This window comes from Alexandromys fortis, unplaced genomic scaffold (genome assembly GCF_014885135.2).
Source record: "Alexandromys fortis isolate MF-2015 unplaced genomic scaffold, M_Fortis_MF-2015_v1.1 scaffold_6, whole genome shotgun sequence".
NCBI classification, from domain to species: domain Eukaryota; kingdom Metazoa; phylum Chordata; class Mammalia; order Rodentia; family Cricetidae; genus Alexandromys; species Alexandromys fortis.
This window is the reverse complement of record NW_026067902.1, coordinates 23,117,194-23,145,028: the sequence shown is the minus strand read 5'-3', so window position 1 is coordinate 23,145,028 and position 27,835 is coordinate 23,117,194. Positions and strand designations below refer to the sequence as shown.

Here is a 27,835-nt window from a genome sequence, read left to right as displayed (position 1 = left end):
AAGAAATACAAGGGAGTTGACTGTTAGTAGACTTGGCATGGAGCACTTGACTATTTACCCAAAGCTGCTAGTGTCCTTTCTGATCTCTGACTCTTAGAGTCTTTTTGTCTTCTCTATGATGGTCTGATGAGCCAAGTGCGAGTGGGTGTGATAGAGATGTCCCATTAGTAGCAGAACACACCACAGTCTCTTATTCTCTGCACTTTGACCCGTCATGAGTTTCTTCATTGATTACTCTCCACTGGACAAAGAGACTTCTCTGATGAGGTCTGAGAGCTACACTAATCTATGGGTATAAATATGTGAATTTGGAGGCAGCTTGATAGGGTGTCCATTTAGCAAAATTATAGTATTGGGTTCACCCCTGGAGCCTATGAGCTAATCAATCATGGGATCTTGGCCAGATTGGTTGCCCACCAGAAGTTAATGGTAAGACTCTGCTGATGATACAATACACACTTGTCACAGAGCGTGGAAACATGTAGTTGGGACTAAAAGGGAGCTTCCTCCTGTTGCCTGCCTCTTATAGTACTAGAAGATGCTATGCAGGGTCCTGGGGGTGGAAGGGGTCACCAACAGTCTTATCCAGCTGAGAATGTGTAAACTGCCATCATGACCAGCATGGTAAGGTATGCCTATGGGTACATGGGTGCATTAGTGGCATGAATGTTATAAGGGTAACCAATGACTTTCTGATTGTATTTAAATCATTTATTTATTTGTGTCTTTTTAGACCTTGAGTTTGTGTGTGTGTGTGTGTGTGTGTATGTGTTCTTGCTTACTTAAAACTATACTGGCAATATAGCTTTTTTTTATAGTCCAAATTGTATTTGTTTAATTAGTTTACATAATTAGTTGTTAACTTTATTGTAGGTAAATTCATACATGCCAAGTAAAACTTCCTTCTTTCTCTCCTATTCTATATTTTTGTAGTTCTGAGGATCAAACTCAGGTCCTTATGTGTACTTGAAATGTTTTACAGCTCTTTGCTGCCTTCCATCTCCCTAGTGGTAAATTTGAGTGGTGAAAATGTCTGTGTGTGTAAGATCTGTTCCTTGAAAGTTACGTTTGGGATGAGGAGTTGTACGTGGTGGTAGTGAGGGAGCCCTCAGAGCTCTGGAGGAACCTGGAGGCTGCTGGCTGTGGTGTCTGAAGGGAGCCTCATGTGACCTGGCATTTTGGTAATGAAGTCTCTGAGCCCCATGTCCTGGTCCTAGGAGCTATCATAAGCTCTCTATTCTTAGTAAATGCTCTTTTGCTGAAACCGGATTGAGGAGACTTAAGGACTCCTTTGCAACTGGCAATCCTGTGATCTGTTGGTGCACTGGTTCTGGAAAGTTATTTGTCATTTGGAGGCAGTGATTAAGAGCTTAGAGCCCAAGGCCAAGCTGCCTGTTTACATTTTAGATGTGCTCATTTGGATCAAATACTTCACCTCTTCTCAGTTTCTTAAATAGTGGAACTATTTTTATTATCACAGAGGTGGCTAAGTGAAGCGGAGCCTCGACCCTAATGAATTCTGTCCATGATGTTATATATTCACTATCATAAGCGCCACGGCAGTGTGTATTTACTGAGCAGTCTGTGTTTACTTTATTGGAATTCAACAGAAATGGGAAGAAGGAACACACAGGAATAGTGTAGCAAAGTTCACACTGAGCAAAGTGTGCGTGTTTAGTGCTGTCTTGATGACTGAACTCCATCTCTGCTCATCTGCCGGTATCCTGAAGAAGCATGGGAAAGTAGGGGAAGATTTCCAGCAGTGTTAAGATGGATCTACTGGAGTCAGCCTAAGTGCTCAGAGTGACTGTCAAGGGGATCTGATTGTGAATCAAGAATAAAAGGCCTGTGGTATGATTTAAAATTTTGTTTCATAAGGGAAAGGCTTAATGCACCTGAAGACATTCCATTTGTTGTTTTATCATTGCCAGCATTTATTATTAAAGTGCGTGGTCGTGGAATAATTATAGTCCATATCATGGTGATGTTTCTAGAGAAGATTGAAAATCTGCGCTTCTCTCAGGTTAATGTAGCAGGGAAAACACGATGTCTGCTGAGGTTTCGGAAACTTTGCCTGATCGCCTAAGAGTGCGACCCTGCAAGCACTGAAAGGTGCTTTTATGTTAATTGCTGTATTTCCTTGTTAAATGGAAATCATGAGCGTGGTAAATTGGGGTTGGACTGGAAAGAGAGCCTAATGAAAGGACTACAAGATTGTTAATATTGTTATGTTAAAAATAACAGAATTTGCTGGGTGTTGGTGGTGGACGCCTTCAATCTCCGTAATCAGGAGGCAGAGGCAGAGGCAGAGGCAGGCGAATCTTGAGGCCAGCCTGGTCTATAGAATGAGTTCTAGGACAGCCAGAGCTACACAGAGAAATTCTGTCATAAAAAACAAGCAAACAGGCCAGGCGGTGGTGGCGCACGCCTTTAATCCCAGCACTCGGGGAGGCAGAGGCAGGAGGATCTCAGTGAGTTCGAGACCAGCCTGGTCTACAAGAGCTAGTGCCAGGACAGGCTCCAAAATCACAGAGAAACCCTGTCTCGAAAAACCAAAAAAAAAAAAAAAAAAAAACAACCAAACAACAACAAAACCCAGGATTTATTTGGATGAATATAGTAAAGATGATAGTGATTATAGCTACTATTTGTACAAGTCATAACAATTGTGAAAGTGGGCCAATCATCTTTATCAGTTTTATTTGAGGTCTGTATAATTATTAAGTTAAGACAGGTTTGGAGAAAAGTCCACATATTATACACAAAGAGAGGGAAGGAATACTTAAGAGGTTTTAAACTACGTTGAACATACTCTGTGAAAAGGCTGGAAGGGAACTGTTTTTTACGCATGGATCGACCATGTTGTGGGCACAAAATTAAACTCACTTCTGCCGTTTTCCCCCATCATAGCAGAGTTGACCCAATGAATAGGATTCTTGAAGATTTTCATGAGTGGAGGCTGTTGAAAGGAAGGATGTACTTAGGGCATCTGAAGTGGAAGCAAACCTGGGGACTGTTAGAAAATAAGATGAAAATGTGACATCATGGAAATAAAGCCAGATGGGTTCATGAGACACAGTGTATGGGACAAAGAGGATGGGAGCTCACATTGGTCTTCTGTGGGCATAGAGTCTGACTTAAATTTAAGACAGCCTAGCTCAGCCCTAGAACTTGAAGAATTCTAAAAATATTGGCAGAGTCAGTGATTAATCACCCGTCGTCACAGTGTGGCCTATTGTGTAAAGTCGTAGCTCATCATGGTCTTCTTTGCCTGCTCTAGTGAAATCCATTAGACTGAGGAATTGAAATCGTAGAAACTTAGTTTCTTACAAGTTCAGAGGCTGCGAGTCTGAGGTCTGGGTACAAGGATGGTCCAGTTTTGGTGAGGGCCCTCTTCCTGGCTTGGGGATGGCTCCGTTCTCGCCATGTCCTCTTTTCAGTGAGTGTGCCCGGGTCCAGTCCCCTCCCCCTTTTCTTATATACCACTATCCCATCATAATTTCCTACTGTGACTTCATTAAAGCCTGGTTACTTTCCATGGACCTCTTCTGAAGGTGCCATTACATTAGGGATTATGGCTTCAACATGGGAACATTCTGTCCATGCACCTATTAATCCTTTGGGATGAGTTCAGGGTAACCGTGGGATGACTCTTTGGGTTCATCTGTGGTCATGACTGGAATACTGTTTCATTTTCTTATGTAAGTAGTGTAATTGTTTTTTTTTTAAACTTTTTCCTTTTTTATTTTCCATTATTTTCTTATCTTTTAAAAGTATATTTATGTATTTTAAATCAGATTTTAATATAATCTTATTTAAAATGAGTTCTACAGATGTATATATATGTATATATGTACATATTTAATGTTATTTACTTCTCTTTCTCTCTCTGTGTGTATGCCCAAATTTGTGTGTGCATGAGTACGTATCAGCAGAGGTCAGAAGAGCATATTGAATTCTCTAGAGCTGGAATTACAGGCTGTTATGAGCACCCTAAAGTAATTGCTGAGGCCTAAATTTGACTCCTCTGGAAAATTGAGCCATTTCTCCAGCCCCTGTTTTTATGGATTATATGTATATGATATGTTAAAATTACATGTGTAAATGATGCATATAATATTATCTTTTATACAAATTATATATACACATGATATGGGTTGTATCAGCCTAGCTTGAGTTCATAGAATAGTGATTAAGATAAAATGTCATGACAATTATAAATATTTTAATTTTTTAATTAATTTTTTATCAATTTTCGAGTGTTAAATTAACCCTTTTCTGTGTGTTTTGGAGAGTTTTGGTAAGCATAGCTGCTGTGTCATCATAACCATAAACTAAATGTAGAATACATCTCCCTTCTTGCTGTGATCTGAGTGCACCTCCTAAAATCTGAGTGCTGAAATCTAATGTGGTCGTCAAAGAGGCTGTGATTTAGGGATCATCACTTGATGCAGGCAGGACCCTCATGGGTAAGTTGAGGCCTTATTAAAGGGACCAAGTGAAGGGGCTGGAGAGATGGCTCAGTGGTTAAAAATGCATGCTGCTCTTGCCGAAGACTGGTTTTAGTTCTTAAACACCCATATCAGATGGCTCACAGACACCTGTAACTCAAGCTCCAAGGTGTCCAGGGTTCTCTTATGCATGTGCACACGATTAGCAATGTAAGCACGGTGAAATAAAGAGGGAGTGTGTTCATGCCCTTGCGTTCCTTTGCCGTGAGCACACTGCACTGCTCTTCTGGAGGGCACAAGTGTGAGGTACCATCTCGAGACAGAATTAGCTCTCACCACACAGTGAGCTTCCAGTTCCTCAGTCCTGGCTTTCCCCGCCTCTAGAGCTGTGAAAAATAGACTTATGTGCTTTATACATTTCCTAGTCCTGGGTTGTTCAGTTATAGTAGTACAAATGAGCCAAAATATTCCCTAAAACCACCTTTGTCCCTTTCTGTTGCCCGATCCTTATCACCTAGGAACTCTTGATCTGTTTTCTGATGTGTGTGTGTATTTCCACCCCAGGATGCCATAGAGAAAAAGTTGAATTCTGCAGAATGAGCCTTGTGTTTGGCTCCTTGTAATTGCACACTGAGACGTATCCATGCTGTTGTATGCATTGCTGCAGACTCCTCTTCTTGTGTGAAGGCATTTGCTTGTCCTTTCCCCGTGGTTGTCTGTGTGTTTTCAGTACAGAAATGTGCTACACAATTGTGAAAAGGGCTTTGAAAGCTAGGATTGTGTCAGAGTGGATTGTGTCCAGAGTCACATCACACTTGCTTTTGATAAAATCAGAGGAGTTTAGGATTTGATAGATGTTGGACTGAGGTAATGCCATAGTGGGTTGAGACTTTGTGAGACATCGGGTTGGGATGAATGCATTTTATATGCGGGACAGATGTGAATCTCTGGGATCAGAGGGTAGATAATGGTAGACTAAAATTCAGTCCTTTTAAGCATGTGATGTTTTAAACTATGGAACCTATAAATGTCATAGAGATTTGGGCTCTTTACTGATGTCATTAACTTAAGGGTTTTAGTGAAAGTATCCTGAATTATTGCATTAGGTGGGCCTATACAGAATGAATGTATCCTTGGAAAAGGGAGATGGAGGAGGTTTATCACCCACATACATAGAAGCCAATGCGAAGCTGGAACAGAGAAAACGGAAGATGTTTCTCATGAAGATTTTCATGATGCAACAACCACTAGTTAAGGATGCTGGTAGCCACCAGCAGCTGAACGAGACAGAGATACATTCTTGCCTAGAAAATCAATTTGAGGATAGTAATGTTAATTTTAGACTTTTGTCCCCCTAAACTATGAGAATAAATTTCTGTCAAGATTGTGTTAATTTTTCAGAGCAGCCACAAGAAACCAGTGTTTGGCTATAGAATTTTGTTTGTTTATATGTTTTGCTTTTCTTTTTTTGTATGAGAGTAAGGCCGAAGCCCTGGCTGTGTAGCTCAGTGGTAATATACTGGCCTGTCACCTGAATATCCTGGGTGTGATTTCCAACATCACACACACACACACACACACACACACACACACACACACACACTTTTAAAAACAAAAATGTTGAGAAAGTGAAATTGATTCACTTGAGGGCTTTTTTTTTTTTTTTAAGCAACTGTGTTTAGAAAACCAGTTGTAGTAAATTGGAATTAATCATTTTTTTGTAACACTTAATAACTTAAAAGCTAACAAGGCTTTTTGGTACCACGTTTCTATTTAAGAGCCCTGCTGAAGGATAGGTTAAAACTGAAAGGTTGCAATGGAACACATGGTGTTGTCTAGAGGTTGACAGCTGTCCATTGACAGCCACGTCATAAGTTATGGATTCAATTTGCTGAACATTATTCGAGAAGTGATTTTTTTTGTCACTAATAAAAGTTAAAACTTATTCCCTAGTATCTTACTTTGTATTTTAAACATGTCCTTTTCAGATACCTTTCTGAAGCCAAATTCATGTTAAGAATATGATCAACTCTGTTTTACCACATTAGGCCATTGTGATAAAAATCTTGTGACCTAAAGTCATAATTCAGTTTGTAGCTGTGAGAAAAAGGTGAGGGAATAAGGACTTTATATATCATCAAACATGCTTGTATCATTTCCTGGGATTGCCTAGTTCAAGGCAGAAAGTTCCTAAAAAAGAAAAATCAGTATTGAGGGCTTTGGGCATAGTTCAGTCAATGGAGAGTTTGCCTAACATGCTTACAGCCCTGAGCTCCATCCCTGCTCGCACAAAGAAGGCACAGTGGTGCACACCTGGAATCCCAGTACTCAGGAGATGGAATAGGAGGAGCAGGAGTTGAAGGTCATCTTTAAGTGTGTTCAAGGCCTGACTTACATGACAGATGAACAAAACAACACACAACTCAATGTTTGAATTGGAATTGGACTAATTTCTTATTTATTTATTAAAACATATCTGTATGTATGCACATAGTATCCTAAGTCAGTCAGTTATTCAGGTGACTATCTGGTTGATCTTTATTAAATATCTGGATTCATTCTTATATTAGAAAAATAAGGTTACCTGTGGGCTTCTGGAGTTCCAGCGGTGACGTCATTGTGGCGGGAGCTTCTGTTTTCTTATCCCATGGTCTAAATTAGTTTAATTACTAGAAATCTTAATAAACATCTTGTGGCTCTGGCTCTTTGCCTAGTTAGACCTGCACAGAGAGTCCAGTTTCAGCGTGACTGCTGGTTGATATAAGGACATAGGCACAGTTGTCTGATAAGCTGTAGTCAAATTTGGGACTGAGAGCAAGGGGTGAGGCCAGAACGTCTGTAATCCAGGACTCTGGAGACCGAGGCAGCAGGCGTGGCTTTGGGGCTTCTCTAGGCTACTTAGAGAGACCTTGCTTTAGAGCAAAGCAAAACAAAATACTAAAAAGCAGAGAACTGCTAGTCATAGAATTTCAGGATGGAAATAAATTTATAGGAAGCCATATTAAAGATCATGAAACAAAGATCAAGAAAGACTGACCTTTCTTTTTAGATTTTAAACACATTCTGAATAAAGGCAGTGTCCCTTGTTTGTTCTTTCTTAAAAATAGAACTGGGATGAAAGCCAGGGCTCACATGAGGCAAGGGCTCTCCTGCGGAGTGCTGCAGCCCCAGTGTGATAATTCTCACATGCCTGACTGGTCAGTGTCTGTGGAACACATAAGGTGTGCGCCAGAATTTATCAAGGTTTTATTCTTATCAGCTGAAAAACCTCTCCTAAGTCAGGGAAAAATTATATATACCTTGGAAAAATAATGACTTCCCCAATTGTGAGATCATATTAAAATTGTGTTTTTATATTGGGAGATGGGGGTAATTCTTACTGGAACTGCCACAGGAAGGAAAAATAAATAGTTTTGATTTCATACTCATTTTTTTCTCAACTTGTACTGATTCTCTGTGGATTTCACATCATGCATCCTGATCCTACTATCGCCCCATCACCTTGCTCATATCTATGAAAATATTTCTGCCCTTACAACCCTTCCACTAATAAATAAATAAATAAATAAATAAATAAATAAATAAATAAATAAATATTTAAAAGGAGAAGAATTTCATCTTGGAAGCTATGGAATGGCCCGTTGAGTTGCACAGTTTATCTTATAGTCCATTCATCTTTACTTGTAAATGTTCATACGTTTGAGTCAGTCATTGGTCTAGTTCAAAGCTTCTATTGTCTGCTATACCACCAGTAATGGGCTCTCTCTGGGGCACCTCTTGGATGTCCTCTCATTGTCCTGTGTTTTGGAGATTCTGCTGTTTTAGATCTATAGGTTCATTTCCTTCACCTGCTCCAACAGTTCACAGTTGCGGTAGATGTTTGGGTGGGCCAACTTATAGTCGTAGTTCTGGGCCTGGGTGGTAGTTGAGTTGGTCAACCTGCCAACTCTCCTCCATGATCACTACCAGGGGTAGCTCTCCAACCCCGTGGCTAGCTCACCCAGTGCAGCCTGCAGCAAGGGGCAGGGCCGGTTCTCCTGCTCTCAGGCCCCCAGATCAGATCCCACCCTGCTTACACTCACACCAACAGGGTCAGTTCTGTTTTGCCCAGGAGAGGTGCAGGGCCCTTTATTCTGGCTGCTGCAGCAGTTATATGGGGTCAACTCTCCTGTGTGTGGCAGCTGTTGAAGGGCAGAGGTAGTTCTCTCTCTCCTGACCCTGGGACCAGCTCTCTCACCTGTCACAGGTAGCAAGGGATGGAGGAGGAAGGACATCTCCCTCACCCGTGCCACCACCTCATACTAATTTTTAATCCTTATTTTCTTTAGATACATAGTATGTGCTTCACCATTCTAAAACAGCACACAATTAATTCAGTAGTTTTTAGTATATTCATGAAGTCAAGTAGTCCTCACCACGACCTAATTTTAGAGCATTTTCTTTCTAAAAAGAAACCTCATGCTCATTAGCAAGTACCCTCTGTCTCCTGCATACAGCCTTGGCAACCACTAATGTACTTTTGGTTCCTGTGGGTTTTCTTATTCTGGACAGTTCATATAAATGGAATCCTATAGTATCTGGCCTGGCCTTTGTGATCAGAGGTTGTTTGTTTGTTTGTTTGTTTGTTTGACTGTATAATGTTTATAAGGTCTTCTGTGTCAGAGTGTAGATCAATCCTTAATTTTCTATCAGATAATATTCTAGGATATGAATATACCACATTTCAGTTATCCGTCATCAACTGCTGGGCATGTGGCTTCTGTCTACCCTGTGTCTATTACAAGCAGTGCTGCCTGAACACTTTATGTGGGGTTTGGTGAGGACACATTTTCAGTTATTGAAATATCTCAAGGAGTTTCATTGCTGAGTCATAGTGTAACTCTGTTTAATGTTTATAATTTATTGTTGTTATTAGTGTGTATGTGAGAGAGACAGATGCAGAGCCAGGGAGCCGGAGATCATCTGTATGCACGAGCGCTGTGGCACATAGAGGTCAGAGGATGGTTTTTGGAGTTGTCTGCACTGTAGATTCTAGGATCAGTGCAGGTCATCTGGCTTGCATAGCTCAGTGCTTTTACCTGCTGAGCCATCTCCCCAGCTCTATTCTGTGTTAAATATTTTAAAGGGTCAACAAAGTCTTCTAAAAATCTGCACTATTTTCAACCTGCTCCCCTTGTATGAGGGTTCTTCTTTCCCTGCATCCTTGCCAACATTTGCTAATATCTGTGGTTTTTTCCTTATAGTCACTCTAGCCAGTGTGGGTTAGTCCTTTATAGTGGGTTCAGTCTGATTTTCCTAATGCACTGGTCAACATTTTGCATCTACTGGGACATGTGTCTATTCAAGCTCTTTGCTTATATTAAAATTAAGTCATTATATTTTCACTAAATAAGAATGGGAAGGGTCGTATAAGTTCATTTTCTTTGGTTATGTTTTCCCTCGTTCCTGTATAAATATATACTTTCTCATAATGTGAATATTTATGACTTACAGTATGAGTTCCTTTTTCCTATAGAATAGACTGTTAGACCAAAGTTGCCTGTAAAGCAAGCCCACTGATTTATATCATAGGAAAGGAATTTTTTTTATAAAAACCATAAACCATTGAATGACAGTATATGATAAAAACCATACTTTTCTAAGGCACAAAATTATTCCCTCATAAAATCTATAATCATACTCAACATATAAAGCCCTACAAATCCTGACATATCAATTTGAATATGTGGCAGTTTGTCACACAGGTTCAGAACCTTCATCGTGGTACCAGCCGAAAGCTCTGGTGATAGTTTCCAGTCATTAGGAAAGAGTTGCTTTTGAAGGTGTCAAATGCAGACTTGGGGTTTGGGGACAGTTGTTGATACAAATTATGTTCTAGTATGTTCTTTATTTGTATTTACAACTTAATTTATGTACATTGACATATGTACATGGTGATTACTGACATTTTTGAACTGCACTGAAATTTTATCATATTCCCCTTTTCCTATCATTGTGATGACATCATAAAGTTTTACACCATTAAGTCCCACGTGTAATACAACATGGCTTTTCTTTGCCTCACCTACTATAAAAGAATGCTTCATGTGTCCTATGCCAAATTACTTCACCTCTGTGGTCTTTAGCTTCTGTCCTTTTGTAAAGGGAAAAGGTTGACCTTGATGTGAAAATGCCCTATCTCCCCTCCAGATACCCTTGACACTAATGACTGGAGTAAATAGTGACAGCGTGGTGTGTAAGAGTATTCTACAGTGTGTCATTACCTCCAGAGGAGAGTTTCCAAGGAGATTAAAGTGGGATGAGCATTGTCTCTAGAGCAAGCATGGTCATTTATAGCTGTGTGGCATCTAAGCTGCACAGGGGTTTGAAGCTGGCAAGAGTCGTTTGAAATTAGAAAGAAGGCTGGCTAAGCGAGTCCTCCAGTGCCTGGCTTGTAAGTTGGAGTATCATCCTGTAGGCAATAGACAACTACAAGGGGTTCTGGAGCTGAGAGAGCAACATAAGCAAAATGTCTCTGAAGGGGGTTGGTGGTAAATTGGAGATTGTCCTGGAAGCTGTAGGTGTAGGGGGCAAGGGAAGTGAACTGGGAAGAGTGGGCAGACGTGAAACTTTTTCTTTCGTGGTAGACTCAACAAATGAGATGTCCCAGCCTGAGGGAGAAGCTTGCGTCTGGAATGACCGAGGCATTCCTAGCTCATGTCTCTGCATTTATGAAACAAATATATGAGGGAGACATAGGGACTGAAAGCATGTTTGTGAGGAAGGGAGGGGATGGTCCGTTTGATTGAGTGATGTCTGTGACCAAATGGGGGAAATCCTTATTAGAAACTAATTAAGATCAGGATCGCTCTAAACCCCCTGTACATTTTTGCATACATTCATGTGGGGAGCCATGCAAGTAGTTGTTGGGAGAAGGTTAGGATGCCCCTTTCTGCTGGTGGAAGGGGGAAAGACTGAGGAGAGCTCTCTGGAAAACCCAGGAAAGAAAGCAGACAGCCAGGGAAAGACAGTGGGAAGGAAAGTCAAATCTGGAATCCAGAGGACGAAGATTTTTCTAGAAAAGGACAGTCAGAGGAGCATATATTGCAGAGAGGCCCGGTGGCAGAGTGTTGTGTGGAGCTTTGATTATGAAAATTTCCTTGAGATCATTTGTTGAGCGCTTAGTCCCTTACTGGTAGCTCTTTTAGAAGGTTTGGAGACCTTGGGAGAGGAGACCTGGTTGAAGGCAGTAGGTCAGCAGGGTAATCCTGGTCTCCAGTCCCTTCTGTTTCTTGTCCTCTGTGAAGTGAAGTGAAGCATGATCTCCTTACATGTTCCCAGTGCTTTCATGTTCTGCCCAAACACAGGACACAACCACAGAGCAAGCCTTCAGAAGCCATGAGCCTAAATCATTTTCTCCTTATGTCATTTTCTTAAGCGGCTTTGGTCACAGCTACTCAAAAGTAAGTAAGCGGATGGCTTTGAGATTTAGTGATTAAGAAGTCCGTGACTTTTTGCTTCTGTTGCAGGTGGGACAGAAGTCAGATTGCTGTGAGCTAGAGGCTTATGGACCCAAAGGCCTGTTAGACCAAAGATGTATCCGTGGGAAAGAAGTGATAAACAGCCAGACATGGTCACGTTCCCTATAATCCCAATACTTAGGGGGAAAGAGAGATGGATGATAGTTGGAAGGAAAGGCAGTTGTGGAGTAGGAAACAGAAGCATACTTGGAAGAAGGTGGCATATAGCCAGGGGAGAGGAAAAACTAGAAGAAAGTTGAGTTTTATCCAGTAAGGGAAATAGGGTTGTTATCACATACAGGCTGCCGTCAGCTCCCACATTATATTCATCTTCTCTTGTAATCAAGTGAGTACAAGTTTAATTCAAAGCTTCTCATAGTGTAGTTCAGTATGATTTGTTAAAGATATCATTTCAGGGAGAAAAGCTGAAATTTTAAGAGGTAACTAGTAAACATTTCCTCTTAATTTATTATTTATATAATCTGTTAAGTTACCAGAATTACTTAGGAGAAAAATGACCCGGAGACTGGACTGGCTGGCGTAATTAAGTACCTGACACCTAGGCTTCCTATTCTTTATCCTCTTTATATTATGGCTTATTCTGAAAAGTTAGTACTTAAATTTAATTAGGAAGGTAAGAGGTATAAATACTATAGACTGTAATTAGTTTGAACATTCAGAATAGAAGGCTTTAGAGCAGAGAGACTGGGAGATGGATTTATATAATGGCTCATTTACTATTTAGTTTCATTATGAAATATATCTTGAGATACAAATGTCTAGAAATAATACAAAGAGCCTCTTCATCTCCCTGTTTGCTTTAGATAATTTTTTACTTTCATAGAAAGGAAGCATTCTAATACTTCTTACATTGCCTTTCCACACCAGATTAAAAATGATGGACAGTTTTGAGTATGATTGGCATCTGCAGTTCCTTCCCACTTCCCCTTATGTGCTGTAGCCATGGTTGTGCTGACTGCTGCCAGTCTCATACTGTTTCTTGTATTACATCCAGAGATGTCCATGAAAAATAAGTGGTTCTATCTTGTGGTTTTATACTTTGGATAGCTTCTATAAAATGTAGATAGAATTCTATAGCATGTTTTTCTTGATAAATACTATCTTGTTTGTTTGTTTTTAGTCTTTGTTCATATTGATAATCTGCTAGTGGAAGTTCTCCACTCACTGCTCTTAAGTGATCTTAGGAGTGTGTTTTTTTTTCTTTCAGGGGGTCTTGTTCCATCCAACCATATTAGCCTGGAAGGAATCTACATGTTCTCTTCTTCTATGGGAACAAAAGTAGAACATCTTTTCAAAGTAGCATATCCTTAGACTCAAATTTTGAGGTCAAGATATCTTTAAAACATATATGTTGATTTAGCTTAAAGGCCTGTACAATGAACTGTCTCACTGTAGTTAGCTCATTAACATTCAAAAAATTTAAAGAAAACACAATAGTATACATAATCCAGAAACACATACAGAAGGAACATCCCACATCAGAGTTTCTCTGTGTAACAGCCCTGACTGTCTTGGAACTCACTCTATAGACCAGGCTGGCCTTGAACTCACAGAGTTCTGCCTGCCTCTGCCTTGCAAGTGCCCAGCAATACTAACTTCTAGAATACATACTTTTCATGGTAAAACTAAAGGAAATCAAAGAAAGAGCAGAAGAATCATTCCTTAACAAGGAATGATGATGATTGCCTAGATGTCCCTCGGGGTGCCGATAGTATTGACCTAAATTGTTACCTGGTTTTCTTCCATCTTTTAAAAAATATTAATTTGTTATGCTACACAACAATTCTGTGTGGTATTTTGGTATCGGACATCCTTCTGTATATGTGTTGCTTTTATTCATTAATGAGTAAAGCTGTTTTAGCCAGTGGCTTAGCAGAATAGAGCAAGGTGGGAATTTCAAGCAAATAGAGGAGGAGAGAAGGCAGAGTCAGGGAGACGCCATGTAGTCACCCATTGAGTCCACCGGAACCTTGCTGGTAGGCCGTGACCTCATAGTGATGCACAGATTAATAGAGATGGATTAATTTAAGATATAAGGGCTAGCTAGCAATACACTTAAGTGATTGGCCAAGCAGTGTTTTAATTAATACAGTTTCTGTGTGATTATTTCAGTTTGGGCAGCCGGGAAATGAACGAACAGTCTCCGCCAACAGTAGTTTTTTGTTTTAGTTACAATAATTTAAAAAGAATAATTCTAGTAGAATGGATACATGTATTTCTTTTATGGTGATAGAATAGTACAAAAATATGTGTATCATTTAAGATTTGTAGTTGTTCCTTTTGTGTCTGTCCATATTCTTTGGATGCCGAATGAAAACACTGATATCTAGCTGTAGACTAGATAGCTGTTGGCAGTGGAATCTGGGTTTTACAGAGTATGCTCTTTGTAAGTGGGAAACTCTTTATTAAATATTGCTTTATAAGATTAACAGCTTAGAAAGCGTTTTCACCATTTATACTTGAGGTGTTAAGGTATGAGGTGGCAATAACATTTGAGTAAAACACACATAAAGTCTGATAGAAACACCCAAGGCAAAAAAGGACTCACTGAAAATAGCAGACAATGAGGACTACTGAGAACTCAAGAACAATGGCAATGGGTTTTTGATCCTACTGCACGTACTGGCTTTGGGGGAGCCTAGGCAGCTTGGATGCTCACCTTACTAGACCTGGATGGAGGTGGGTTGTCCTTGGACTTCCCACAGGGCAGGGAACCCTGATTGCTCTTTGGGCTGATGAGGGAGGGGGACTTTATTGGGGGAGGGGGAGGGAAATGGGAGGTGGTGGCGGGGAGGAGGCAGAAATCATAAAGAAAGAAAGAAAGAAAGAAAGAAAGAAAGAAAGAGAGAGAGAGAGAGAGAGAGAGAGAGAGAGAGAAAGAAAGAAAGAAGAAAGAAAGAAAGAAAGAAAGAAAGAAAGAAAGAAAGAAAGAAAGAAAGAGAAAGAAGTCCCACACCAGCTCAGGGAAAAAAGAAAAAAAAAAAAAAGAAACACCCAAGACAGTAGTGGTAGTTAAAATGCACCTTAGTTGTAGAAAGGATAATGGAAAGTACCTAATAATCCTTTTACCTCTTAAAGGACTGTTTGCTACCAGTAATAGTCCCTTTATTTTTCAATCCAAAAAGAAAATTGTATTTGATGTGGCTAATTAAAGGAAAAGTCCAATTTGATTTTTTTTAAAAAAGGGAAATTTTATCTAAAGTCATTTACTTTGGTCAAAACATTTGACCTCTTGTGGCTTCAATCATGTTCCACCTGTCAGGTGGTCTGTGTCATAATACAACCTCATAAATGCTTGAGCAGAGGTGTTAGCCTACGTGGCTGGCAGAGCCATTTTCTAGGAACTGGTAGGAAGGCACAAATATCATTGGAATTAAGAATTTAGGTTCTAGAATTAGATGCAAATTTTGTTCACCACTTTATCTAGATGTTTCATTGTGCTAAACTAATGTTTCTTCCTGCAGTTCTTCATCCTTGCAGTAAGGATATTAGTGTGGTAGGAGAGGTTGGAGGGTAGGAGAGGTTGTGGGGGTTGGCCGCCCAGAACTGGACATGAGACAGCCTGGGCTTTACTCTTTCCATGGTGTGAATTACATGCAGGAAACTGCATGTGGAGAAACTTGTTCTCACTGTGAAAATACTTGCAGAAGAGGCTCCACAGCTCATTGCCTTTTGCTCCAGGAGCTGTTCTAGCCACTGTCCCACTCCTGCCCTTTCGCAGTATATTCCATGAACTATCGCTCTTCTTCTGGCCTTGAACTCCGAGGTCTGCCTGCTTCTGCCTTTCAAGTGCTTGGATTAAAAGCATGTGGCACCACACTTGACATCTTTTGTCTTTCCAACCAATGTTTTTATCATATTTTTTTAAATCTAGAAGTGTACGTTTTGTGTACTGTGAAATGCTTCATAGCATCAATCTACTGTGCTATGAGGAGAGGTCTCTTAATCGTATATAGATCTAAAGCATTTTACTTTGTAAAGTAGTTTATACAGATTGAACTTTCACTTTGGCATCTTTTTCAGAAGCTTTTATCAATAGCCCTACCAAGGTATGTGATTTACATGTTAAGTTCAGGAAAACCAAATATACATACATACATACATACGTACATACATACATACAATTAGTTTTTTTTTTTAAAAGATGGCTTCCAACTTCAAAAGGAAATTGAAAAAAAATTGACTAATGAATTTATAATTGTCCTAGGTCATTTCTCAGTACTCTTTGACATAATAAAGTAGTTCTTTATTATTATTATTATTATTATTACTACTACTACTACTACTACTACTACTACTACTACTACTACTATTATTTGAGATAGGGTTTCTCTATTTAACAGTTATGGCTGTCCTGGGATTCATTGTGTAGACCAGGCTAGCCTCGAACTCACAGAAGTCCGCCTGTCTCTGCCTCCCTAGAGCCAGGATTAAAGGTGTGTACTACCACTGCCCGGCTTGAAGTAGTTCTTTAAGTAAGTGTCCACTTTGTTGAACATCTATAGCTCTCCTCCAACTAACGAGATGTCCCCAATCTGTTTTTGTCTCTCTCTTTCTGCCTTTCCTTCTCTTCCTGGCCCCCTCTCACCCTGTAGCTCACACTGGTCTCCTACTTGCTGTGTAGACCTCAAACTTGAAACAGTTCTCTTGCTTCAACTGAGTGCTGGGATGGCATTATTAAAATTATTTTTATATGTGTTTGTGTTGAATATGTGATATATTTGTACTTGTATGGGTGCATGCATGTCACATCAAAGGATAGCTTGCAGGACTCTCTGTCCCATATGAGTCCCAGGGATTGAACTCAGGTTGTCAGTACCGTTAGTCACCAATCCATCTTGCTGGCCCTATAGGGTTTTTATGTTTTTGTATTTTTATTTTTTATTGTTGTTGTTTGTTTTAAACCTCCTCATATAATTTGGTCCTGGTGGGGAGGGTCAGAAGCAAACCCCATGATGGCTTCCAGAAGCTGCAGGCACTGGCAGTGAGCAGGCAAATGTGGAGGTATTTTTATTTCAAGCTCTCTGAACTGCTGATACACTTGGAAGGTTTCATTCATAAATAAAAGAAAATAATGTCCACAGAGTGTTGGCATACTGTGAAAGTCAAATTATTTCAAGTACAGTCTCTTCAGTTTGCATTTACTAGAAGACTATATCAGAAATAGTCATTATCAATGGTGGATGTGCCCACTGAGGGCAGCTAGAAGGCAGCAGTGAATGCTGATGGCTTTGAGAGAAATTCTGTGCCATCCCTAAAGGGGACAGCTGTAGAAGCAAACTCCCCATTTCTGGAGAATGTTTCCCAGGTTGCTTCACTGCCAAGTGTTTGGTACCATGGCATCCTGGTTAACTGTAGCCTTTGGGAGTGAGGCCTTCTGCAGACTGACACTTCCTGCTGCCTTGGCTTCTGTTTTCAGGGCTTGCCAGTAGATGAGAGTGTTCCCCTGGCCTCTGTGCTACCCCTAGTAAAGACCGTTGTTTATTGTTTCCCCATGAAACTGGGACAGCCAGCAAGATAAACCTGGGAATGCTGTCACTCAGTGGAGTATGTGCTCCTACTGTTCCCTAGAGTAGTTCATTTGTTTGTGGCAAGAAATCTTATTCCTGTGGTCCTTCATATAATAAAGCCCCATTTTATAGTACAGATATGATGCAGCCATCTTGAGGTTGCAAAGAATCCAAATGCTATGTATGCTTCCTGCATCAGGACCGTTTTTTTCTCCCATCCACTCTACCTCTCTCCTTGACCTCGCAGCAGGAAGCCTTTGTGTGAGGTTCTCATCTGGAACAACTTCTCCACACTTGTTTTCGTGTTCTGTTGGATTACAGGGCAGCGGGCCTACCTTTGAAGGTCCTTTCTCTTTTATTTCTTTGCTGTGCACTCCAGTAATTAACTTTGTCCTTCTTTTATTTGTTCCAGTCAATCGCAGGCCACTCTGCTGAGCATCTTCTCCCAGGAGTACCAGGTTAGAAGTTTTCTCCTTTGTGAGGGTTGACAGGTGCCTAATTGAATGATGAATGTCCCTTTATTTCTTTGTAATTGAACTGCCAGCTCTCTGATTGGGTTGGAGGATGTTCTCCTTTCCACATCAAGCACCGCCTGCGTCTCAGTGGAGGCCTGCCAAGCCTACCCATCCATCTGTCTAATAACATCTAGCCTTTGCTTATTTGGTGGACCTGTAATAAATTATGCTAAACCATTATTATTCTGACAATAATAATTTCCCCGTGTTGCGTGGCTCCATGTGCTAAATGTTTGCTGACTTGCACTGTCAGTCCGCTTCCCATTGCTGACAGAGATGATGATAAATGACCACGGCTGGAGTGGCAGAAGGCAAGAGAGGCAGAAAATGGAGTCATTTATCATGAGATGACAGGTGTCAGTCAAGTGGCAAGTCTCTATGGAATTACTTTTTGTAGTTTTCAAATAAGTTGTTTTTAAGCAATGTTCTTCCTGGTTAAATATGGCAATTGGATTGTAAAACCCGAGTGCAGAGGACTTAGGTGGAATTGAATCGAGGGAAAATTAATACAAAGGTTGAAAGAGGGAACAAGTTTTCCTTTGCCCTCTGCAGCCCTAAGCAAACTTATTTAGATTCAATTACTATGACCCTGGTGGCTTTTACATATATACTGTACTGTGGTACGGTCTGAAGACATCCCAGCCAAGCAGGAGATTAAAATGCATAGATGTAGTAGCTGCAAAGGAAATTCTGCTGCCACTCCAGTCCCCAAGCCATTACTTACCAATTTGCCCCGTGTGCTCGCCACTGGGTGAGGAAATATGTGTTTGCTGTTCTTGAACCTGATATGTGACACAATATTAAAATTTTTTGTGTTTTTTTTTCAGAAACATATTAAAAGGACACATGCCAAACATCACACACCAGAAGCGATTGAAAGTTATTACCAGAGGTATGACCTGCCTGCCCCACTAGAGGGTATCACAGTACCTATTAATTGTGGTAATTATTATGAATAAATTAGGTCATTTAAATTGACTTTTTATGTAGTTTCAAGACTGTTATTTAAAACTTTTAACATATTTGTCAGTAAGTTTTTAAGTGCTTTCTTTGGCATGTGTGGATAATATGGTGACGATGTCAGTGTAGGTTTGTGCACATGTCCTATATGAGAGGAAGCCGTTATTACTGAATCTTATTTGGTTACTTGAAAGTTTAATTAAGCCACATCTTTTATGGATGTATACGTTCACATGTACATATGACCCACATGTATATGTGCAAATTTCCAAAGCAGTTTTCATTTATTTTTTATCCAGATCAGCAAGCTGAAAAAAAAAATGGAATTGAAATCCAATGTAGTATTTTGCCTCCTATCTGTTGGGTTAGCCATTTTAGGTATTTAAGATAGACCTTCATCATAGAAGCACTTTATGAAGAAACATCATTTTATACAACTGTCATCTTTTAGTGGGGGCTTTATGTTTTTGATAAAAATGTTGAGTGTTAAACCAACATAATAGTATTCGGAGAATATTTAAATTTCAGGTTTATTTATTTTTCTGAGATCAACAGAACTTTTAAGATAGTTCAGATTTTCTTAATTCTGACATTTGTTATCATTATTTTGATGTCTAAATAGATAACAATAAATGGTAATGATATGCATCAAGTTTTCATTGTCCTTCAACTGTTGGTGGACAAATGGGTTGGTTCATTTTGCTTGCGATGGTGAATAAAGCGTCAATAAACATGGGGTTCGAATATTTCTATGGTAGAGTCTGGAGTCTGGGTTTGGGCCCAGGAGTGAAAGAGCTGGGGCATATGGTAGTTCTATTTTAAAATTTTTGAGTACTCTCCAAACTGATTTCTACATGACTGTATTAATTTGTACCCCACCAACAGACAAGTAAGGATTTTTTTCTCTCCACATTTCTCCAGCAGTTGTTATCAGATTTGTTGAAGAGAGCCGTTCTGATAGGGTGAGATGGGGTCTCTTACAAGGTCATCGAATTGTACAAACAAATTGTACAAAATTGGGGTCTGGCTAATTTGGGTGGGTGGTATTTTTATCTATTTGCAAGTTTTGAATAATAAAATTTAAAAAAGAATCAAGAAGCTATTGAAATTGGATTTTCTTTTAAAAAGTCATTCACTCTGCTCATAAAAGATTCCCTTTGATTTGAGTAGGTAAAGATATGAACAATGTGTAGATGATCCCCCTGTACACTATGTTTAGAATTCCTCTCTAAACGAGTCTTTGTACAGTTCAAGGAAAGTCATAGCTACCTTAATGAAATTACATTTAAGTTCTTCAGGACCTACCGTAGTTCTATGAGACCTCCAAATGCTTTGGCACCGAGATAATAATAAAAATGAATAGTTAAATGTTATTTTTTTTTACATGCCAAGAAATAATTGTTTGTTTTGAGACAAGAGGTTATTATACAGCCCGGGCTGGTCTCTGACTTGGCAATTCACCTGCCTCAGACTATGCTTAATGACTTGCATCACCACATCTGTAGAAAAAGAAAAAATATTTTTGTTTGTAAACTTTATAATCCTAGCCTGTCAGATGAAATCAGGGCCATGTTGAGATGTAAAGCCCTGTATGGTGGGAGAGGAAGTGAGGGGCTTGACAAGTAGTGATAGGGTAGCTCACACTCGTTCCTCTTCACTGTAAAGGCACTTTCAATTAAATAACTTCAAAACCATCTACTTTTACAAACTAGTTCAAATAAAAACTCTCTCTCTCTCTCTCTCTCTCTCTCTCTCTCTCTCTCTCTCTCTCTCTCTCTGTGTGTTTGTGTGTGCGCGCGTGCGAGACAAGCCTAGTGGCACATTCTTGTAATTGCAGCTTTGGGGATGCAGAGGCATGAGGATCTCAAGTTCACAGCCAGCCTCGGTAACTTTATGAGGCCCTGTTTCACAATAACTTAAAAAAGAAAAATGAGGGTTTGGTTTGCAGTGGTGTAGAGCACTTGCTTAGCTTGTACAAAGACATAGATAGGTTCAGTTCTAGCAACGAAAAATTAATGTGTTAGTAATTATTGATATGTGATTTTTTTTCCTATTAATTGGATAGTTTTACTTTAAAAATAAAAAAATAGTTAAGTATATTTACTGAGTAATTAACAGTAGAGTAGGTGGTCATGAGGATATAAAAATGTATTTTTTTTGTATTTTTAAATATTAGAGTCTCAGTTATGATAAGGCATTAAAACATTTTACATAAAACCAGTAATAGAGACTCAGAGGAAATACCATCCCCCTGCCAGTGTCTTGATCCATGGCCAGTCCTCCCCTGTGTCTGTCTGTGGGAGCCAGCCATATTGTTACCTTTCAGGCAGACCAGCCTCACCAGCCTGTCGCTGTAAATATGCAGGGCAAACATTTTGCCAAGGTACGCTGGCTTTAAGAGGTTCTTTTTTTGTTTTCTAGGTTTCTTAGAATAAAGGCAACTTATGTTTTATCCACACATATTTAAGCAATGGGAAAATGTTAATAACAACTTATTTAATTTTTTTCCTTTATGAAAGTAATACCACCTGCTGTGAAAATTAAGCACATTTGTGATGGCACAGAAAGGAATGAATGAATGCCCATAATTGTGCCACTCAGAGATAAGTACTGGTTAAAGTTTCATCCCAGCCTTCTGACAACCCATTTTTACATAGATGAGGTCATAGTATATGTGCAGCTACCCCTCCTGGATTTTATTATGGAAAAATGTATGTGATATATATATATATATTTACTTTGTAAAAAGCCTTTTTTTTTTATTAGTTGCCTTACTCTACAATGTGAAAGACTTGAATTTCCCAGGTTATTCTCCTGAAAACTGAGTATGTCCCCAGTGTCCTGATACTGTAAATAATACTGTGGTAAACACCTCCATGCTTGACTCATCGGCACTGGTTGATTTCTGTGTATGTAATTACAGGTACAAACAATGTGAACATTTAGAAATTGATTATATGTTGCTAAATTACTGTCGAGAAGCGTCTTGGTTATGTTCCTGGCAGCAGTATGAGAACCTCCAAAGCTACCTTCTAGCTGTCATTTGGTTATGACAGTTGTGCATTCAAAGTCAGTAGTTACCATGAGAGCACCATGATTCACCAAGACATAGGATGGCAGTAGAAAGTGTGTTCCTGGGCTTTTGCCTTGGTGTCAAAATCTTTTCCGTTGGATCTTTGCAGACAGCGTGTGTTCATTTGAAAACAGTTCTCTAGTCTTTTGCACTATGCTGTTTTACTCCTATACAGGAACATCTTTGGTGGAATTTATCGTGATTCTTCCAAATGCTCACACAGGCTTTTGTGCTCACACATGGTTGGGCTCTTAGTTACTTTTCTTGTTGCTGGGTCCAAGATCCTGACAAGTGTAACCTAAGGAAGGAAGGATTTATGCTGACCCGTGATTTGTGAAAGTACTCCTTTTCTTTTCTTTTCTTTTTTTTATTTATTTATTAAAGATTTCTGCCTCCCCCCCCCCCGCCACCGCCTCCCATTTCCCTCCCCCTCCCTTGTGAAAGTATTCTTCATGGCAGAGTTCATTCAGCAAATAGGTGTGGCTCTAACTCCTCACAGACAACAGGAGATGCTGGTACTCAGATGCCTTCCTCCTGTTATCCTTATCCCAGCTAGGCCTTCCCTCCTCTGTTCCCCACCGGAAATACCGTCAGCACCCTCATACACTCAGCTCTGGGTGATTCCAAAGCCAATTAAGCTGACAATGATTATTGACCATCACAGATGGTCAGATCTGTAAGTTTCCATCAGTATCAAGTTTGGCAGTCCTATCTCCTCCCATCCCTTCTAACCACACTGGCTCAGGAAACAGCTTTAGTAGCTACACAAAATTGGATCAATTTAATTTTCTAAGCTGTTGACATGAAGAAAAGAATTGTTGAGACCTGATATTGGCAGTGCATGATAAAACTCTCTGAACATCGCTTCCACTCTGATGCTAATCTTGAGAGTCAGATGACCAATGCCTGGGAAGAGAGTAAACACACTTCTCTTTTAAATGAATGTGAGGGCATTTCCGCATCAGAATAACTAGAGACCAAAATTGTCAAATGTACAGGTCACACCATTCAGTAGGTTACTGGGCATGTGTCTTTGGAGCCTGTATACTGTCCTGGCCCCTTCCTGCCTGTCTGACTGACATGGCCGTGCCCTCCTGCCATGATTCATCCCTCACCTCAGACGTGAGCAATTGAGCCGGGCCATGCCTCAAAGCCGGGAGCCAAAATAAGTCTTTCCTCAGGTTGGTTTTGTTATAGCAGGAAGGAGGTTAAGTGGCCAGTAGCCCCATTTGCTGCACACCACTGTCCTGCTGGTAGCTGCCCATGCATGTTTGTAAAAGACACAATACCTGCCTTCAACTGTTGTGTGGAACAGAAGATAGCTATGTCTCCAAATGTGCGAATTTCAGTAGGAGAAGTGTCAACAGAGGTGTGTTTGCAGAGTCTAGCCCAACTCTGGCAATTATCTGTATGGAGTGTCTGGAATAATGGTAAACAGACCCCGTTTAGGACTAACAGTAATGGTCTGTTGGGAAGCAGAGAACATTCTAAACAGAGAGAAAATAGTGACAGTTACAGGGTTTTGTGTTTTAGACTGAGGGTTAAGCCCAGGGTCTTGTGCATGCTGGGGAAGAGCTCTATTACTGTGCTCTAGCTCCAACTCAGACGTTGGCTTTTAAAATAAGTACACAATGTCATGATCACAGACCTTCTAGTCAGATATTATAAAATTGTTCTTCTTTAAGGGTCTTTTTATGTGTGGGATATATGTAAATGTTCGTGTGTGTGTGAGGAGAGAGAGAGAGAGAGAGAGAGAGAGAGAGAGAGGAGAATGAGGAGAACGTGTACACGAGTGTCCAGGCCAGAAGATGACACCAGGTGTTTTCCAGATAGAACTTCACCTATTTATTTACTCACTTACTTTTTCTTATTGAGATAGAGTCTCCGAGTGGCTCTGGAGCTGAGTGGTTCAGCTCCACTGGCTGACCAAAGGGTTGTTGCAATCCTCTGACTCTGTGATCTACCTTCCTCCAGCACTGCCGCTTCAGAAGTGCGTCACTGTGCTGGCCTGGGTAGATTATATCAGTGCCTTGAGGTTGATTTCCTCCTATGAGCTAGCAAGAAGCCCTTGTACTCACAGCACTAAGAATTTGTGCTGATTGAATGTATGTAGATGGTGTATATTGGGGTTGCTGTTTGGCCAGCTCCTGTTGGTTTAAACTTGTTAGACGCTTCCATTGTGTGTTATCAGTAGAGTGATGGATGCACCTCTTATAGGAAACTATGCAATTTTGACTCAGAACAAGAGTTCTCTAGTGTAAGTAATTTGCCCCTGAACCATTTCTCACATGTATTTGGTGGGACATGGCCATACACCAGGTCAATTATTTTATTCTTTGAGCATACTTGTCAGCGCACTGGAAGTATAGGCTGAAGTTCTTGTCATACCTATTTCCCATGGGCTCTTCTTTTTAAGCTACAGTTGCTCAGTTTTTGGTTCTGTATTTGTCTTTTAGGGAGCTGTATTTATCCCTCCCCCTCTTTGCTTCTGGACCTGTTTTTAAACCCACACTTACTTTTCTCCCACCTATGCTTCTGAAGCCCCTATTTCCTCATTTGTTTCCTACCTAATACAGTTATAGTTAAGAAGGGCCACTGTATGTGGGAAGTACATTGGTTTGAATTATTATAATTGGTGTTAACTCTGTCTTGCTTTTGTTAATATATAATACAGTATTTGCTGTTGGCAGTTATATGGCAGAACTCATTTATTGACTTTATTTCTTTTAAACTATCAACAAAGAACTTTAATATAGCCAATCAAATAAGACATTTTTGAGAAAATATCCTTATTGGATAGGTTGTCTAATGTGGATTTAAAAGTTATTTGATTATTAGTAGAGAAAAGGTATATATGCATATATACTGTATAACCATCTTTTATAAGACAAGAATTGAGGTAGATATCATAAACTGAATGAAATCTAGTTCCCTAATGAGCCTGTCAGCATTACACTGGGAGATGAGTTTGAGACAGACAAGTGAACTAGTGCTTCTCGTTCCAGTGTTTTGCTATCAATGGCTCAAGTAATCTGTGGTCCTCGGCTCCATGATCCCCTGCTGATCTATTGTCAGAACAGTAGTAGCCTACAGTTGGGTTGCAGTGCCTATCGGTCATCTCACTTCCTCTTACCATGTAGGCCTTGTGTTATCTCACACAGTTATCACAAGAAAGTTGAATGAAGTTTAGTAAGAGAGAAACAGAACCACATTTACATAAATTTTATTATAGAATGTTGTTCAGTTATAAATCTCTTACTCTGAATTAATAAGCTAGTCTTTTTGTTGAGCACGCACACACACACAGGACATCATATATGTGAGTTCAGAGTTCTGTATCAATTCGGGCATTCACTGAATATGTTGGAACATATCTTGTAGATAGGTGGACTTCTGTAGCTTGGCAGTACGCTATTCTGTGTTCTCTGATAGAGAGATGTTCAAGTTGCTTCCCATTAACACATGAAGGGGCGTTAACTCATGGATGATGGACTGGAGACCATGGTACTGGAGCCATGTCAAGTTAACACAGGTGAAGGCTAAGTGTAGCAGACAGTGCTGGAGATGAGGCTGGCCTAGTAGAGTGGACAGGAACTGGATTATGGCATTATGGCCATACATCCTGGCTCAGGCCTGTAATCCCAGGCCAAGGCAGGAGAATCACAGGCCAGCCTGGGCCACATAGTGAGTTCAAGCTCAGCCTGCCAACTCAGCAAAACCATGTTACAAATTCAAAACAGCAAAAAAAGGAGTAGGGAAAGAGCTCCGTGGTAGACTCCATGCCTACCATGTGTAAATTGTTAGGTCCAACCACTAGTAGAACAAGAGCAAAAAGATCCATATTATCTAGAACCTCACAGTACCTGATAAGTGGTTACCCTGTAGTGTTGGGATCGAACATGTGTGTTCAGAGCTCCTAGAGGAGGCAGATACCACATTCAAAGTCTGGTTAAAACAAACTATCCCATGTTCCACGTCTAGGAGAACCTGGGCTTTAGTGCTTATTGGCTTGGTGAAGTGCAGTTTGGTGAAGGCTGGAGGTGATTACAGGAATCTAGGGCAGATGAGATGATGTCAGAGGTGTGAGGTCTCAGTGGCATGGGTGCCGGCATGCCTGCATGCTTTGTTTAAGCTGTGAAAACTAGCTTTCCTCCTTCCTATTAGATGTTGTGTGTGGCACAGAGTGCTGTGGATGAGAGTCTAGAAATCTCTGTTCCCTTACTTCTCAAAGTTTATGAAGTAGTGGAGACTGGTGTGGTTGTGCCTTCTGCCTCACCTTCAGTAGCTGGCTGGTTTGAGGGAAGCTGATGTGCCGTCTTTCCCTTCACTGCTTTTCTGTGATGGGAGCACGCTTCAACAGGACTTGAGCATGGCATTTGCCCAGGAGAAACGTGTATACACAGGGGACACGAACAAGTCTGTGCTGGCCTCTCCTTGTCACTGCATGACCACTTGCCTTTGTCTGTCTAGGTACCTGGATGGTGTGGGGAAAAACGGAGCAGCCCCTGTGCTCCTCGAGCTGGCCAATGAGGTAATGTTATTGTTATGATTTTATTTAAACCCGAGCTAAACCTAAGGGGCCTATCGAGAGTAGTGTTACTCAGAATTGTAATTAACTTTAAAAAAAGGGAAAGATTTTGAGGTGTGCTAGACATTTAAATTGCTCCCTGATCTCTTTGTACTTTTAATAATTGGACAAAGAACTTCGTGAATTAATAAATCAGTCGACATAATTAGTCTACTTCTTTTAAGGCAAATGTACAAACAGCTTCTTTGCTTCTTGTTTTGTGGAAAATTTCAGCCAAACAGCTCTGAACATGCTCTTAGGATTGGTGCCTTCATTTAGCATGAGAAATACCTGTGTCAAGTAAAGAGATGTGTGCCAATAAAACCTATGCTAAGTATTATAAAACCAAAGTGAGAAATTTTATATTTAGCAATGTATCATTTACTTGATTCATTTTTCTGTTTGTAAACTTTTATTATAATAAAGGACACAAGCCTGTGGTAAAGCGCCTTCCCATAAAAAAACATAATATTCTTATTAACACCAAGTATAACGTGATTGATGGAGCTTATTTGTTAGCTCTGATCTGCTCCTGTGTGGGGAAACAGCTAACAGCCTAGCATTTTCAAAAGGAAACCCTGAAGATTTCCTACGAGTGGAGAAACTGCAGAAAGTTCACAATAGTTGCAGAGAGCCTACCAAAAAATAAAATATTTAATTCCTAAACTCTAAAATATTTATCCACTGTAATGAGAGCAATACAGTATTGAGTCTGAGTTGGAATGGCTTATGCAAACCTCACAGGGACGGCATGCAATGCACACTGTTTCTGTGTTGTGTTATAATGGGAAACAGAGAGGCAAGGCAGAAAATGTGTGTTTGCATTAAAGATGACTCTGTGCCATGAACATTAGGCGTTGCAGGAGCAGCAAGTTCTGCATGCTGCATTAGGAAGGAAGGATGGCTTCTCTTGCAGCTCATGTCTGCTGCACACTGCTGCAGTCAGCAGAAGAGCAATTACCCATCAGTTACTAGACGGTTTTAATAGTCTGGAAAGCATCTTCACAAACTGATAGATAGGATGGCTAGCACATAGAACGATTTGTCTTGTGTCTTATTTTCTTATTTCTAGAGCAGGGCGCTTGTTATTTTGCTGTTGTTTTTCTAAGCTGATGCTCTTAGTGACTTTACGTACTACCTGAGTGCTAAGTAGAATTTTAGTGATTATCCTCTGTGGAAGAGACGAGGGAGTGGATAGCATTGTAGGTGCACCTGGGGAAAAGTGTATGCAGATATGGA

At 40.2% G+C, this 27,835-nt stretch overlaps 1 protein-coding gene across 4 annotated transcripts in view; it reads left to right on the top strand.

Annotated features, from left to right (window-relative positions):
* The window catches only part of Cdin1 (CDAN1 interacting nuclease 1), a 236,807-nt gene that overhangs the window by 39,334 nt on the left and 169,638 nt on the right, over positions 1 to 27,835 (top strand). For all 4 annotated transcript variants that reach the window (XM_050133926.1, XM_050133933.1, XM_050133913.1 and 1 more), the window contains exons 2-4: positions 17,894 to 17,939; positions 18,824 to 18,888; positions 26,500 to 26,560. In XM_050133926.1, the coding sequence (XP_049989883.1) occupies positions 17,894 to 17,939; positions 18,824 to 18,888; positions 26,500 to 26,560 (172 nt within the window). The remainder of the gene's footprint in view (positions 1 to 17,893; positions 17,940 to 18,823; positions 18,889 to 26,499; positions 26,561 to 27,835) is intronic.